We start from the raw sequence: 17,838 nt of genomic DNA, 5'->3' as shown, positions 1-17,838 counted from the left end.
CTAAACCCAAACACAGAACCAAGATAGTGCCCATAAAGTGAAAGGTAAAGGTGGTAAAGATTAGAAGAGGTACATGGAGTAGAATCTGATTTCCAGCAGCACAATGCTAAGGCCCTACTAGGTAGATTATGTGTCTTCCACAGCTTGCTCTTTTTAAAGAGTTATTCTTAGCCTCTTCCCTGTAGGAGCTAATAGGAAAAACTAAATCAAATTATTTGTCCAACTCTTGAAGAGTTAATAATCATAGCTTTGTAAATTCAGTATATGAAGGATATTTTTCTTCTGCAACAAAAGATAATGGTTAAAAATTGCAGACTTGGAGCTAGACCACCTGAGAAAAAGGAAGGCAAATTTCATGAATTGACTTGTAATAGGTTAGCTTAAAAAAAAAAGAAGAAGAAGAAAAAAAGATTCTGGCGATTTTCAAGTAAAGAGAGATGGTAAAAATTTGGAACTAGAGGGACAGTTGAGAAAAGTTTGGCGTATCGTGATAAATGAAGTGAGAAAAGTAAAAAAATATATATATGTGTGTGTGTATATATATATATATATATATATATTTAAGTAAAAAATAATATCCATCCCAGTGAAGAATTTTTAGAACAGAAAACCTGGAAGCTAGGTCAGATTTAGAAGGTTTTAGAGGCCACAAAGCCAGAAAAGGTGCACTACCTCAACCTTTAGAGTTATTTTTGCTAAAAGCCAATATCCTAAGCTTTAGTTCCTGAGGGAACAACTTAGCCTTAGCTGATGATAATGTTCCTCCTGGAGAAAGAAATCTTATTTTGATGGTCTTGGTGAATCTCAAGATTCCTATCCACTGTATCAGTATGTCCAAAACTGATTTTATCTTTTCTCCTCACCCCTTTTTTGTTAATATGGGTACTCCAGGAAGCAGACGCCAAAGATAATTAAATGTGCAGGAATTTTATGAGGAATGCTGACAAGGCCAATAGTATGCAGATAATTATTCATCAACTAGGTCTCTATGAGAAAAAGACCTGATTTGTAATGTTTGTGTATTACTTGATGTAATCACTCCCACTTTAGCCCGTTTCACACTATCAACATGGTGTCCCTGAACCCCAAGTTGAGAAGAGATGCACTTGATCCTCTTGAGCCAGTCCCAGCCAAGTGGGATCCAGCACACCTCTTTGTAAGGGAAACAGGGAGGGAATCATGCTAAGGCTGCACCTCAAAGTGAAGGAGAGAGGGAAAGAGGGTTGGATGGAAGTTTGGATGACAGCTTTGGCTAGCCAGAATCGGCCATCAGAGAAATTGGCCATCAGAGGCCTGGCTCATGCAGATGGTGTGATGAATTTCAAAGCTCAGCAACTAGGCCCTTGGTCAATTACACACCCTGTGATCAGCAGTCTTCAGGGTACATTCTCATGGACGCCATCCCTTGCAGACTTCTTTCTCCCACTGAAACTTGTTTCTGTATGAATGCTCTTACCTAATAAAGGCTAACCATGGGAACAATGAATTTGATAAAATTGACCAAAAGCATGTAGAAGAAGTCAGTCCATCAATTTTTTAAAAAGCTGATGTCTAAAATAAGATGATTGGGGCGCCTGGGTGGCGCAGTCGGTTAAGCGTCCGACTTCAGCCAGGTCACGATCTCGCGGTCGGTGAGTTCGAGCCCCGCATCAGGCTCTGGGCTGATGGCTCAGAGCCTGGAGCCTGTTTCCGATTCTGTGTCTCCCTCTCTCTCTGCCCCTCCCCCGTTCATGCTCTGTCTCTCTCTGTCCCAAAAATAAATAAACGTTGGGAAAAAAAATTAAAAAAAAAAATCATTTTAAAATAAGATGATAAATCATAAATGGAAGTGAAAGTAAAGAGTAGTACGTAAACCAAATACTGAATAAAATAAGACAAAAGTAAAATCCAGGGAAAGAGCATTTTGTGGAAGACTCATATTGAAATAAAGCGACACACTCATGAACACTTACATTTCCATTTGGAATAACAAGCCCGCATTTAAACATATACGGGCAGAAGAATTGTGTGCTGTGTATGATATTAAAGTAATGATTCTACTGTGTGGACTTGTCAAATACTACTTTAATTTATTGAGTTGAAGAAATGAATCCACATGAATTTTTGTTAATTAGAAAATAGCTTTAAAATGAAAGTCGAACAGAATCCTGTTCTTCCCCCTTTCCTATTCAGGTCCTAGTCTCCATCTTTGTTGTGATGGACATTTTGATGCATCTCGTAGATCCCTCAGCATAGAAAAATCTCACTGTCCTTATTGCTGGGAGTATCATGGACAGATAGGCTACGGCCATCTTCAAGAAATGGCTCAGCAGCAGAGAGCCACCTGGCTCAAGGGCACTCCTATGCAGTGACACATCACATCAATGGCAGTGCATAAAGCCTGAGCCAACTCAGTCTGACTCCAGATGACTCTAGTCTAAAAGGCCATTTTAGCTCCAGCATTCCTCCTGTGCATGGCCAAGGCAGCCTGACACTGGGCTTGCATTCACCTAGACTTCCTCTTCTGCATATTTCTGCTTCCTTCCCCTCCATTGAAAATGCCTCAATAAGATTCAGAGAAGCAGAGAGCAAAATGCTGGTTGCATGGCCTGAGAGAGGGGGAAAAGAGGAGTTGCTAATCAGCAAGTATAAAGCTTCAGTTAGATAAGATGGATAAGTTCTAGGGGTCTGCTGTGCAACATCATGCCTATGCTTAACAACAGTGTATTGGACACTGAAAAGTCTCTTGTTGTGTTCTTACCACAACAAAAATAAAAGGAAGAAAGAAACAAACAGGGAAATAGGGGTATTTTACAAGAGAATTCATGGAAACATGTAATTTCACCACTTGGAAAATAAAATTCATGGTTTTAATACTGGAAGAAAGAGAAGGAAGGAAGGAAGGAAGGAAGGAAGGAAGGAAGGAAGGAAGGAAGGAAGGAAGGAAGGAAGGAAGGAAGGAAGGAAGGAAGAAAAAGGGAAGGAAGTAGGTAAGGAAGAAGGGAAGAAAGGAAGAATCTTGATCTCCACTCCATGTCCTAAAAAAATAAGGAACCCTCATGCAAAACTCCTACTCAGCATCTGCTCCTGCAGACGAGGACCCAATCTGCAATAAAAGGCAGCCACTTATTTGAAAGTTTTTACTGAAGTACAATTTACATACAGAAATTAGACATATAAATTTCCCGTTCAATGTATTTTCACAAACGGAACTCAAGATGTAATCAAATAAGCACAGAACATTTCCAGCACCTCAAAAGAGACAACACTTTCACAGTTACTCTTTAAAATGTCTAATAAAATTTTAACTGAGTGTAACAGTTTTTCAGATGCATGCAAAGAGAAGAAAGGAAAAACCTTACATTATTTCCTAAGATAGTGCGCAGACCTTAAACAAAAAAGAGATTTAGACTTTGAATGCAAAGCTTAGAGTGTTGTACGCAGTATCATATTGTTCTCAATATTTATATTACTTAAAACTGCCTTTTGACTGATGCCCATTAATATAAAAGGGCTAGTTATACAATAAATAGGATGTATGTAGAAGCAGCATGAATCCCTCCTGATGAGCCTTGAGAGCTCTCTGACTTCTGCAGGAAAGCAGATGTGTGTTGGGGCAAAATCACCAAGCATCAGTCTGGCCCTGCTCTGTGCATCCAGCAGCTCTTCTCATCTTTTACGCCCGCCCCCCAACTGCAGAAACAGAGTCCAAGAAACCCCTGATGAGATTCTCTTCCCGAAGCAGGTTTACAGAGCCCATTCTTCATTTCCAAGAAACCGGAGAATTGGAAGAGCACCGAGGAAGACAGAGTGATAACTTGAAGGGGAGGGCACACTTTGAAGTCAAGAAGGGGGGCAGAGAAGAGACTCTGAGGAGAAACTCAGCTTTCCCCAGGACTCTCCCTACACCACCCCCCCTCACCACACGTACCACACGTCACACACCACATACGCTACATACCATACACACACACACACACACACACACACACACACACACACACACAGCAGATGACACACACATCACACACATACACAACTCACACCCCCATACACATACATACCTACCTAACATACCACATACAACATACCGCACCCCCACACACACATTCACACTCCTCACACAGTGGGAAATCTGTCTCTTCTGAGCACCCTGGACATTTGTTTCCCATCTGGATGGTGCCGGAAGACTCAGGCACTCTGTGAAGAGAGGCTGCCCCTCACCAAAATGAAGTCAAACAATACTGGGGGAGGAAGAACTTCCTTTTGAAGAACCTGTGCATCCACCATCATTGTCTAAAAGCACGACCCAGAAAGACAATACCGGCTCGGAATGCTGTGACTTACAATTCACAAGAGTTTAGAATTTGAATCATCAACTGGAAGAGTCAGTGAGTTAAATAGAAGGCAATATTTGAAATGCTCAAGAATTTTTAGGAAAACTTCCTAAGGGATAAGGAGTGAGACCTGGAATTAGGAATGCAAAGGACCAGCAATATGCTTTGAGGTAGAGTTTCCATCAAGATTAGGACCTCAAGGGCAAGAAGGCAAGTAGGAAAAGGCAGTCTTCTGAACTCAGATATTCTAAGCCCATGGTCAGAACTGTAGGAAATGGAGCCGCAGAAGGCAGTATTCAAAAGTCCAGAGTCTGGCTAACGGAGATGCCAGAGTTTAGGAAGGACCTATTCATGATTAGCATCTATTGCGCGGTTATCCCTTGAATTAGGCGGTGTTCTAAACACGCATGTTCTGCCATTTGCTGCAACAGTCCCGTGAGGCAGGTAGGCTGCCAGCCCCATGTTGCCGATGAGGACAGCGAGGCCCGGGGGAGTACGCACCCTGCCCAGGGCCGTACAGTTAGGAAGTGGTGTAGCCAGTATGCGAACGTAGGAGGCCTGGCTTTATTGCCCCTGTCTTTTGTACTTGCATCCTGCTAACCCAGAGGCAGACACACCATGAAAATAGGTAAACTGCAGCTTATTGTCAGAGACCCTCTAAGACCCCCGGACCTAATGTTAGACTTTGTAACTTTTTATCATTTTGTCTTATAGATCACTCCCCTCATCTGTATAAGCTTCAGGCCTTGCAAAAGCGGGTTCCTTCCTGTCAGCTGTCAATAAGAAAGCTGTTAACAGGAAATTCCAGGTAAGTGAGTCATTTATCACAGTCAGGTTATTTATAGATGCCTACAGTGGGGGAGGGGCAATGCTTCCCAAACTTCTCCATGTTGTGACACACATCTAACATGTTTTTATAAGGCGTTCTATGTTTATAACATGTTTTTATGATTTTTTAAAAACACATCTAACATGTTTTAAAAGGAGGAAGATATTCACAGCTGGTGGTGACTACTCTAAGCCTCACCCAAAGGCTAACATAACAGGCTATGTCTAGAACACCTGTAATCTATTGGAAGAACATTGAGCATCGCCGTCCTTCTGGGTGCAGTGCTCCGAGTGCTGGCAGAGCTAATGATTAGCCAAGTTCTTACCAGGGCCTCAGAGCCCAGAGCAAAGGTGTGAGGTTCCCAAGGAATGAAAATGAGATTACCACTTTAGTTTTTGTTTTTATTAAGTTCCTATTCATATTATATGCATTTATTTTTTAAGTTTTTATTTTCATTCCAGGTAATTAACATACAGTGTTAAATTAGTTTCAGGTGTACAATACAGTGATTCTACAATTCCATACACCACCCAGTGCTCATCTCGGCAAGACTCCTTAATCTCCATCATCTATTTAACCTGACTCCCCACCCACCTCCCCTTTGGTAACCATCAGTTTGTTCTCTATAATTAAGAGTCTGTTTCCTGATTTGTCTCTTTTTTCCTCTTTGTTCATTTGTTTCTTAAATTCCCCATATGAGTGAAATCATGGTATTTGTCTTTCTCTGCTGACCTACTTTGCTTAGCATTATACTCTCTAGCTCCATTCAAGTTGTTGCAAATGGCAAGATCTCATTGTTTTTTAAGACTGAATAATATTCCAGTGTGTGTGTGTGTGTGTGTGTGTGTGTACTTGAGCTGCTTCCATAATTTGGCTCTTATAAATAATGCTTTTATAAAGGTTGGAGTGTATATATCTTTGAATTAGTGTTCTTTTATTCTTTGGGTAAATACCTAGTAGTGTGATTGCTGGATCATAGGGTAGTTCTATTTTTATAATTTTAATATTAATTTACTTTTAGGGATACCTGGCTGGTTCATTCGATTAAGTGTCCCACTCTTGATTTCGGCTCAGGTCATGACCTCAGCCAGGGTGGTGGGACTGAGCTCCAAGCATCCAGCTCTGTGCTGAGTATGGAGCCTGCTTAGGATTCTCCCTCTCCCTCTTTGTCCCTCACCCCTCCCTCCCTCTCTCTCTCTCAAATAAAACAATACACAAAATATAATTTACTGTTAAAATTAGGTAATATATATTCACAAGTGTGAAGGTCAAAAGGACTTTCATGAAAGATAAGAAAACAATCCATAGATCTAGGTTTTCTTTTTCTTCAATTGAATTTTATGTTAACACTTTCCCCTAAAATAGTGACACCTACCTTAAAAATATTTCAAAGATTTTGGTGCCAATGTTTTCCATATTCCACACAAGTTTTCTGTGGCTTTCTGTGGCTTTATGACAAATTGCAAAATTGACATATTGTGGGGTGCCTGGATGGCTCAGTCGGTTGGAAGTCCGACTTTGGTTCAGGTCATGATCTCATAGCTTATGGGTTCGAACTTCACGTTGGGCTCTGTCCTGACAGCTCAGAGCCTGGAGCCTGCTTTGGATTCTGTGTCTCCCTCTGTCTCTGCTCCTCCCCAGCTCACACACACACACACACACACACACACTCTCTCTCTCTCTCTCTCTCTCTCTCTCCCTCTCTCTCTCTCTCTCTCAAAAATAAACAAACATTAAAAAAAAATTTTAATTGACATATTGTGTAAATTGAGGAAAAAGAAGGTGGGGGGAGACTAACAAAAATTCATCATACACCATGGAATAATTGTTTTTCTGTGTTCTCACATAATCATCATAACACAAAGCTATTTTCACATCTTTGAGAAAACAAAGGCTCAGAGAGTTAAAAGAATTTGTCAAAGTGGGAAACAGTTACCTTGCGGTAAAGTTGAATGTTCCAGCTAAGGGCTGTGTATTTCAAAGCCCAAGCACTACCACCCAATTTCTCCCAGGGTAGGTTTTTGTTTTTGTTTTGTTTTTTTAAATAAATGCAGTGCTTCTGGCAAGACCATAGGGCAGGGGGAAACATGTTCTCTCACTTGTCTCAAAACGGTGTGTCTGCATCTTCAGTGTGGAAATGCCAGTGAGTAAAACCTTCCAGACTACCTGCCGTGCACATAAAACTTCTGTAGGGGAGTGTACAACCTGCAAACATGCCCGCAGGATCCACAGGCGGCTCTCCTGCCTGCAGGAGACATTGGTGAATAATTAGAGATACACCCAGAGGTTTATGTACGTGCGCATTCATCGTGGTGTCGTTTATGATGGCTACCAGTGGAGAACAATCCAAATGTCCCAGTGGGGGAATGATTAAATAAATTAGGGACATTCATATAATGAAACCTTACTGCCATTAAAAATCATAGTTTCCAAGACAATTGCATTCAATGCATGATCCTTTATCATTCCTGGATACTGGAAGACAGCTATAACGAACACTACAAGGCTAATTAGGAAACTTTTAATATGGACTACTTACCAAATAATATCGTTTATTAAATGTTTATATGATAGATGTAATTTAACAAAATATGCTAATTCTTAGAAAATACATGCTTAGGGGCGCCTGGGTGGCGCAGTCGGTTAGGCGTCCGACTTCAGCCAGGTCACGATCTCGCGGTCCGTGAGTTCGAGCCCCGCGTCGGGCTCTGGGCTGACGGCTCGGAGCCTGGAGCCTGTTTCCGTTTCTGTGTCTCCCTCTCTCTCTGCCCCTCCCCCATTCATGCTCTGTCTCTCTCTGTCCCAAAAAAATAAATAAACGTTGAAAAAAAAAAAAAAAGAAAATACATGCTTATATATTTAGGGATGAAAAAGTCTTATTCTTAAGAAATATAAGAAAGAAGCTCACAATAGAATATTAAGATAATTAATTTTCATGTGGCTTAAAATATATATGCATAGAAAAAAAACAAAGACTAGAAAGACACACACCATAATATAAGCATTGGTAATCTCTGTATAGTGAGATCCTATGCAATTTTTAAAATTTTAACCTTTGTACATTTTATCATTCTGCAATTTTCCTACCGGGGCCTACTATTATTCTGTTCCCACATCTTTAAGGTATATGCACAGGGAGAAATTCAAGAGCAGAGAAAGGTTGATTGGGCACATCGCTGACTTAAGTCAGTAAGAGGGCCTAGTAAAGCAATCCAAAGTAAAATAAGGTGCCCAAGTAGGTACTGGGAGCATAATAGGTCAAAGTTACATTGTTGGAGGGAGGGGTAATTAGGGCAGGAGGGTATATAAAGACCTCATCTGAAGAGCTAAAGGAGTTTTACTGGTAAATTAGATCTCAGGGCAAAAGATGTATAATATTTTATTTTTAAGGTACTCTAGGACAAGTCAAGACAATTTTTTAAAAATGAATAAATCAAATTGCAACCTTGTATGGAAGATCACTCTTGATGTCCTCTGCCCTCACAACTCGACATACCCCTTCTCGTCTAGCTCATGTCTAGAGAGGGAAATGGCCATGTTTCCGGATTCCATTTTGGCAATGTGCACGACAAGAGGCTACTTGTGACTTGCTAACCCCCTGGGGAAATTTTCCACTCAAGAAGGGTAGAAGAAAGAGATCTGGGAAGGAGAGAAGGAGTCAATAGAAGAGACAACAGGATAGCTTGAGTATCGGTCCCATGTGGGACACCATTCACATTTAAGAAAATGTCTGACAGGTGTTCAAAGGCTGAGGCACAGAAGAGACCAGACCCTGGTCTCATACAAGGGGATGAGTTTGTCAAGCAAGGGAGTGCACCTCTCAATTGCTCATTCCGCCCACTCTCCCTCCCATCCCCATCACCACATCTGTTTGGTGTGGAGTTTATATCCAGAAGCCTTGGGTGAAAATGCTTTTGCAACTTTTTCATGGTTGTTTATGCAAAGTCAGCAGAGTAAGAATAGCATAGATTCAATCTTCCCCACACAGGCGATCAGTGGCAGGCCCAGGGCAGACAATGATCCACATGGGATGACTTTGCCAGAGGAGAAAAAGTAGGCTGTTTTCCTTGATAATACCAGCCCCTTTGGGACAAAGGGAAAGAAAAGGAGCTATTACCTTACACCACAATTTAATGTAATGCGTACTAAGTTAAAATATACGACCTTTATATTCATTTATAAAAAATCAATGTGGGGTTTTTTTTGTAATTGAGAAAGCTGTAGACCAAATATATTTGGTGTTTGCTATTCATAATTTGTTCCTTAGCTTTTTGAGGTGATAAATCAAGAAATAAAATTTAATAAAATAAAAAATGGGGAACAGAACAAATTGTTCAAAGAGAGTGTGATTGGTTCTCCATCACTAGAGTTCTTGGACTCTAAGTGTATGTGGTGTCAGGGTGAAAATGCAAAGAGCGAACACAGAGAACAGAAGAGAGCACGATTCGGGACCCAAAGTCTAGTTCAGATCTGCTCCGATGCCTGTGAGGGCACAAGATAAAAATGCATAGGTTTGAAAGAGAAGGCAGATCTAGATGAGTGAGAAAGGTGGATACCAACCTTACAGTAAACCCAGTTACCTATCCTCTCTCCCTACTTAGCTCCCTCCCTCTGGTTGTCTATGCTAATTAACAGATTCAATTATCAATTTTTCGCCCAACTGAGTCTCTAATTTAAAGACAAAAATCTGTGTTAAACATGTTCCTTAATAATCATGCAGTTGTGTAAGGGTTAAATCCTATCAGTTTTCTTGTCTGCGATTGAAAACATGGGCAGTGACTTCTGTGAGTGGGAAGAGGCAGGAAGGGGTACCCTCTGTGATTGGTGCCATTCTGCAATGCAAGCAAGGAAGGATTCAAACAAACAAAAAACCTACAGGGACAGAGCACTAAGAATGGGCAGCCAAGAGAAGGTCGGTTCACAGAACTTTCTCCCAAATCCTCACGTGTTGGGATGGAATAAGTAAACTTGATTTCACCTTCCAGTGATTAAAGCCTTTTGCTTATAGCAAGTAGCAAAAACACATAAAATAACCTTATAAAAAATTCAGTAAAGTCATTTGGCACCTATAGCATTGATACATTTATTGAATAGAGACTTTGTTCTGTGATCTTTAAACATATTCACAGAAGGTTCCAGCCTCTTGTGGTTGTGGTAAACATGAAGGATAATGATGATATTGACACCTAAATTTGCAGTATTCTGAACATATAAGCCTTCCCGAGTACAGATACTCCAGGCCCCATGGAATGGAAAGAAAAGCAACTTTTCAGTGGAGGCTGAGTCATGAGTCCCTCTCACCAACCCTGGAAAGGAGAACCCATGCACTTGCTCCCACCCAGAGGAGTCAGTCTTGTCCCAGCATGCAGAGCTCTGCACATAGAACAAAGACATTCAAACAGCAGAGTTATTAGGGTGCCTGGGTGGCTCAGTAAGTTAAGTGTCCAACTTTGGCTCAGGTCATGATCTCACTGTCTATGAGTTCGAGCCCCCCATCAGTCTCTGTGCTGACAGCTCAGAGCCTGGAGCCTGCTTCCAATTCTGTGTCTCCCTCTCTCTCGGCCCCTCCCCCACTCGTGCTCTTTCGCTCTTTCTCTCTCTCTCTCTCAAAAATAAACATTAAAAAGGGGCGCCTGGGTGGCTCAGTCGGTTAAGCGGCCGACTTCGGCTCAGGTCATGATCTCGCGGTCCGTGAGTTCGAGCCCCGCGTCGGGCTCTGTGCTGACAGCTCAGAGCCTGGAGCCTGTTTCAGATTCTGTGTCTCCCTCTCTCTGACCCTCCCCCGTTCATGCTCTGTCTCTCTCTGTCTCAAAAAATAAATAAACGTTAAAAAAAAAAAAATAAAAATAAACATTAAAAATATTAAAAAATATAAAAAATAGAGTTCTTTAGAGCCAAATAAATAAATACACTCAAAAACATGACATACATTTATAAAACTGGCCTATGACAATGGGATCAGGGATAATAGGGGCTAATTCTTTCTCTACATTTTCAGTGACCAGCATGTATGCGGGATACATAATGAATTTGGTCAAAGACAGGATTTGATCAGCCTTCTATGGTGTTGAAAGTTGATTGTCCAACTTGGCCGTTGATTGTGGCTCAAGTTAACAGAAAGCCTTTTTAGGGGCTTTCCTTTAAGATCACCCAATATTGATAGTGTCAATGCATAAATCATCTTAATTAATAATCATCTGTTGGTCTTAGACCTCATCCTTGGTGAAGGCTCGGGGGCATGTCCCTCAGACATAACTGTTCAGTGAGCAGATGGTAAGAGGGCCCATGTTCGTCCCTTCATTTGGGAGGCAAGGGGAGAAGATCGGCCTGAGAGCCTCTTGGAAAGAGGCTGGAGGGAAGCTGTAGATGAGGGACTCATCTGTCACGTTGTAGAACGCTATGTGTCCAGACTCGTAGTCTAAGAAAACGCCAACCTTATGCACAGGCTCTCGGACGTGTTGACCTTTTAAAGGTGATGAGACCCAAAGACTATAATCTTCTCCAATTTTTAAGCCTATAAGTGAGAAGAGGTCCCCAGGTGGCTTCGGGAGATTGCCCTTTCGGCTCACGGAGTCCTTGCAAATGCCCACTTCCCACTCGGTCTTGTTGCCCACTTCCACCTCCCAGTAGTGTCTCCCACAGGTGAAGATCTGAGCGCCCAGCACAGTTGCAGACTGGTCAAATCGTTCTGGGTTGTCAGGTAAGGGCTGTCGGATTCCTCCATGTCTCACGCTTTTCAGATCCTCAGACAAGACAAGATAGGCATTGGCTGTAGCTGGATCCAGAGTTATGTCCGCTGCAAGAGGAGAAAAGAATGAACCCCTTGCATTCTTGAAAACCCTTTTACATATGTGGAATGTTAATTAAATTCTTAGTTTCCAGTCCTATTTTTAAAAATATGATTTAGGTGAGTGTGGTGAGGAGTTTTGTTTCACTGAGAACAGAATCTCTGAGCCCTTCTCTCACTGTTTCACAAACACTGAGAGCAAATCTCTGAAAAGAAACAGAAGAGAGTCATGTGGACAGTGATATTTAGCCTGCCTGAGAGGAGAGAGAGAGGAATCGCTGATATAATGGCATGGAATAGAATAGCAGGTTTCTGTTTACAGCATAGCTTTAAAACTCAGAGCTATTTATCCACACGGGGCATACTCTGTCATTTGTATTCAGTTGAGCCAAGGCTCCTTCTGATTCTTCAGTTTGGATGGGAGAGAAATAGAGGCAGCTATCCTTTCTGGACTTCTCCTTAGGTGCCAACCATTTTCTGTACAATATCTCATTTAATCGTGGCATTTCCCCCCCATTGTATTTATTTGTTTATTTAATGTTTATTTTTGAGAAAGAGAGACAGAGTATGAGCGGAGGAGGAGCAGAGAGAGAGGGAGACACAGAATCCAAAGCAGGTTCCAGGCTCTGAGCTGTCAGCACAGAGCCCGACGCGGGGCTTGACCCAGGGCTCGAACTCACAAACTGCAAGATCATGAACTGAGCCGAAGTCAGTCGCTTGACCAACTGAGCTACCCACGTGTCCCTTCCCAGTTTTACAAAGGTGGAAACTGAGGTTCACAGAGGTTTGGAAACTTGTCCAAGATTACAAAGTTACTGAGTGTTGGAATAGCAATTCCCAGTCAGCATTTTTCATTATGTCATGCTGAAATGCAGCCTCCTGTGAGATTAGTGAAACCACCTGTGACCAGTTGATAAGTACACTGTGAACCAGTGAGAGACCCCTCCTTCCCATCTTCTGAGAGGAGGTCACAGAAGAGGCTTCCAACTTTCAATGGCCTCTCAGACAAGATTAAGTGCCCCTACCATGTAATTTCATACTTTTATTTATAGATCAAATTCCAATCATCACTAATTATTTGAGATTAATGTCTGTCTCCTCAGTTCCACTGAAAGTTCTGTAAAAGCAAAGGCAGGCCTGTCTTATTTATCACTATAAGAAAGCTGAGAGTTTAATAGCATAGTACCAGGTACATAGTTGGCACTTATCAAGTATCTACTGAATCCAAAGCCCGTTAGACTTTCCTCTGAAGGTCAGACTGTCAACAAGATAAAAGTTAAAAATGAAGGCTGAATTCTCTTCACGATAGCTAGCCTAAATATCTAGAGCATTCTAAAAGGATAGCTTGAATGTTGCCTCATTGAGATTAAGAATTTAAGTAGTTTTTACCCTCACAAGAACAGAGGTAGAAATGCAGAAACCCCTGAGGAGGGGTGTGTGTGTGTGTGTGTGTGTGTGTGTGTGTGCGCGCGCGCGCGCGAGTGTGCGTGTGCGCACGCAAGGGGATGAAATAGACAAAATGGGACAGTAAAAACAAACAAAGGAAGTGCCAGGAATCCTTAGAAAACACAGGTAAGCGAACCCTCAATCAAATGTGCTTCTGTCGGCTCCAGAACCCAGACAGTCTGTGGCCTCAGCCCACCCTGAGGGTTCGCACAGACTCACGGCGCCTTCACTAGAAGCCTGGCACCCAGATGGTGAGTATTCTGTCAGAGGAAGCTGCCGAAAAGCTCAATCTTGCATATCCTCGTACACACTGAAGTTCAGTCTGCAAATCCCTGGAGGTTTGACAAACGAGGCTGACTTACTGCTGAATTTTTTTAGCATCTCCCTCATTCCAGTGATGCGGCACAGACTCAGTTCCGTGGCGGCCGCCTCTGGACACTGGAGCAAGAGTGGCTCACTCCTACAAGAGGGCAGAGACAGTCACTCTGTCTGCCCTGCGCAGCCCGCAGGACCTGTTCCAAGCTGAGGGTCCAGCTTGATGTTCCCCAACAGCATGGACACTCTCCTCCCCACCCTGACAAACGTAGCAGCAGCACACCCCTGTGTCTCACATAACTGAACACAGACTGGAAACCCACCTTTCCAGTGTTCCTTTCACATCCTAAGGGGAGAAAAGAAAGAGGGTTAGTATCTGTGCCCTTTGATCTCTAACAAAGACAGAATCCATTTGGGATCTAGTCCTTTCTAACTTCACAGAATCCACTTTCCATGGCTGTAGGACACCTTGCGTGGGAGAGCACGGGGTAGGGGGAAAAAATCCCCAACTTCCTCCAAGGGTGGGTTCCTGTGCACAGGAGAGGGATCTCCTAATGGCTGGACTCTCTTGTCCGTTCCTCCTATCAACACTTGGTCAAGAGAACCTGATGCTGACAAAAGAGCCAAACCATCGATCTTGTTATCCGGTGCCTCAGGGAGTCAAAGATCAGCAAAAGGGAAGTGGGAGAGCTGGAGTAAGCCTGTGCGCAGTTGGAGTGCGTGCTTTGCTGGAAAATCACTAAGTTAAATAGCATTCTGTGGGGGCATCCGGGAGGCAGAGGTGAAGCAGCAGCTGGCTCACACAGCCCGCGTTTGCAAAGGCCCCAGAGAATGCAGTAGTAGCTCCGGGAGGCAACAGAGCAAAGGCAGTGAACAATATGGGCTCAGTACAGAATACCGCGTTTCGACTATATATTAGCTACTTGATAGGCAAATTACCTAACTGCCAGAGGTCTGAATTATTAAGTAAGAGCTTCTGTAAACCCACAGGGTAGATTACAATCACCAAGAGTACATAAAACAGTATTTAACTTCATCAGGTCTCTGTGAAGATGAAATGTAGTGTGCCAGCAGCACATAGTAAATGCTCATTAAACAAAATAACTAACGAAGCTGAAGTTGCAGACAGGCAGGCACAGCAGAAAATGGAGTCATCCTCAGGCTTGGTTTGGATAGCTGTTCTACTGGGTTTTGTTTTTCTCTGCCTCTTCAGGACTGTATTTATACTATGGAACATTCATTCTTTTTTTTTTATTGTTTGTTTTTGAGAGGCAGAGAGCACAAGCAGGGGAGGGGCAGAGAGAGAGGGAGAGACAGAATCAGAAGCAGTCTCCAGGCTCCAAGCTGTCAACACAGAGCCCAACGTGGGGCTCCAACCCATGAACCATGAGATCATGACTTGAGCCAAAGTCGGATACTCAACGGACTAAGCCACCCAGGCACCCCTCGAACGTTAATTCTTTAGGAAAACTATGTTGGGGCTGGAACTTAGTTTTTTGGGTAAATAAACGCTTATTTTTGCATGGCTTGAAATATTATGGGCTACGACATGTTGTTGTTGTTGTTGTTGTTATTGTGGCATTGATTTTCCCAGTATTCTTACCTCAAAAGATTCTGAAGTGGAGCACTGACAGGTGGACTCTATCTGCTCGATCATCTTGCTTAGGCTTCTTATTTGCTGGGTCAGCTTGATCTCATTGTCCCTCAACTTCTTCATGTTCTCCCTTTCCTCCTTTTCCAGTAACTGGAGCTGTAGCTGTTCCTCCTCCTTCAAAAACTGGTGCATTTTTACATATTCTGACACAACAACCTGCTTACAGGCCTTTGTCTCTTCCTGCCATCCACACACACGCATGTGTGCACACACACACGGGAGCAATATAATAAAGTTAGTGACAGAAATGCCTGTGTAGACTTTTAGTCCTAGCAAAGTCCTAGAGTTCCACTGTGACACATAATCCATATTCTATTAAGTAGTTGGGGGCTAGTGTGATATTTTAGGGGGTATGTGTGCTAGATACAGTAGCAAACAAAACCAAAATGTCTATTCCCAGGAGACTGTCATTCTACTGGGGAAAAAAATATAAACAACAATTATGATAGGTGGTGATCCATACCACGATTTAAAAAAAAAAAAAAAAAAGCAAAATTGGGGCACCCGGGTGGCTCAGTCAGTTAAGCATCTGACTTCAGCTCAGGTCATGATCTCACCGTCTGTGAGTTCGAGCCCCATGTTGGGCTCTGTGCTGTGGTTCAGAGCCTGGAGCTTGCTTTGGATTCTGTGTCTCCCTCTGCCTCTGCCCCTCCGCCCTCACACTCTGTCTCTCAAAAAATGAATAAATGTTAAAAAAAAAATTTTTTTAAAGCAAAATAAAGCAAGGGCAAAAATATGAAAAAAAGTGTATATTCATCTATTTAATAAATATCCAATGAAAGCAGACATAGGATCACATCCTAGAGATAGAGATACACATCACAAATACTCCGCTTTGAGAACTCCATTTATTGGGAGAATCAGATACATTTTTAAACATGTGACTCAACATTTAGGTCTTTGCAAGACAGCTCACGTTCAAATCTGTGACTAACTCAAGCTTTTGTTTAGACGTACTAAACCAAACTATTATTCGGTTTATTATTTATTTTATCTTTTTTTTTTTCACTTTCTTTTTACCCCAAAGCATTTGAGCTATTCCTTTTTATTGATTTTTGATCCTCTATTGTCTGTAACTTGTAATTTTAAATAAGTATCATCAGAGCCATAATAGAGGTAGCCACCAAGTTGTATAGGTGTATCCAGAAGAAAAGAAAATAAGCAGGCCTGGCGATGGGGAAATTGTTTGAAGTGAGTCTTGGCATTCCCAGGTGGACAAGCAGAGGTACACAGCCCAAAGTAAAGGCACTGCGTATTGTAGGACGGGGATTGGAAAATTTGGTCTTTTTTGCCTGGTCTTTCACTAGGTATCCCTTTAGTCTCCCTCATAGAACATATACGAGATCCAAAAGTAAGACAGATACTGACCTTGCACAGTGTTACTCTCTCCTTCTCATGGGATAATACAACCTGAGTTTCCTTTTTCTTTTTACGCAAAAGATTTAAGATTTCCTGGACTTTCTCCTGCAATAGAAACAAATTCTCTGTGGCAAATGAGCAGAGCACCGGGTTGTGAAGAAGACTTGAGGACCAATAAAAATATGATGAGCGGGACCTAACACAAGGAGTGAAGCAGGATCCACACCAAGTTTGGGGTCTGGTGCCTGGAGACCAGGACCCATGATTGTCACCAATAGAGAATATTATGGGCATAAGTGATGGAATGTGGTTTGTGTTCTGAGATTTATATTGAGCAGCCAATCTTACTTTGTGACGCTCCTCAGCCTCACTGGAGGGATACAATCTGTTTATTCCTTGACACTGGGTTGAGAAAGCGTTTACACCCTGCTGCTCATCAGAAAAAGCCTTAGCGACTGCCAGCATTCTCCCAGAGCCGCCTTGTCCGCCCTCGCTCTGCAGCACCTGGGATCGGAGCTGTTTGCCGATGCCAGCCAGCCTCCCCAGATGCTCATTGGGCTGGAAGTGTGGACTCTCCAAGGCCCTCCAGCACTCAGGACAAGATAAAGGAGTACTGTGTTCCTCCCAGCTCCTCAGGAGACACACCAGACAAAAGCTGTGCCCACACTCAGTGGTCACCGGGCTGGTGAAATAGTCCAAGCAGATGAAACAGGTCAGTTCTTCCCTGAGATTCTCCATCAAATCTGCTGTAGACATTTTTACAAAGAAAGACATCAAGGCAAGGTGCTGCCTCTATTCCGGGATTAGAAAAGTCCTCCCTGAGGTTCTGTTGTTTTGAGTAACAGGTGGGTGGTCAGTTTCTATGTTGTTAATACGAAAAACTCTTACTCTCCTCTGTGCCTGATTTCACCACTTGACACATACTCTCCCAACAAAAGGCCAATTATGACTTAACGTGGAACCCTTGTACACTGGGTTCATCATCAACCCCAGACTTTTAAGGAATGTCTCACTGTGCAAGCAACATACTGGATACGGAGGGTATTTGTTTCTAACAGACTTTCTTCAAGAGTAGGCTATTATATGTAAATAGCACCAGAAAAACAATCAAGTACCTTGATCTTAAGCTGAA

General features: G+C 42.5%; 1 protein-coding gene across 1 annotated transcript; it reads right to left on the bottom strand.

Annotated features, from left to right (window-relative positions):
- Window positions 1-11,390: 11,390 nt before the first annotated feature.
- TRIML1 (tripartite motif family like 1) lies at window positions 11,391-17,462 on the bottom strand. The gene is made up of 6 exons (XM_030311848.1): window positions 17,055-17,462; window positions 16,716-16,811; window positions 15,297-15,527; window positions 14,017-14,039; window positions 13,741-13,838; window positions 11,391-11,941 (listed from the first exon to the last, which is right to left on the bottom strand). The coding sequence occupies exons 1-6, from the start codon at window positions 17,460-17,462 to the stop codon at window positions 11,391-11,393; spliced, it is 1,407 nt and encodes a 468-aa protein (XP_030167708.1).
- Window positions 17,463-17,838: the final 376 nt, after the last annotated feature.

Source organism: Lynx canadensis, chromosome B1, assembly GCF_007474595.2.
Source record: "Lynx canadensis isolate LIC74 chromosome B1, mLynCan4.pri.v2, whole genome shotgun sequence".
Lineage (NCBI taxonomy): Eukaryota > Metazoa > Chordata > Mammalia > Carnivora > Felidae > Lynx > Lynx canadensis.
The sequence above is the reverse complement of the archived record's forward strand: the minus strand, read 5'-3'. Positions and strand labels throughout refer to the sequence as shown.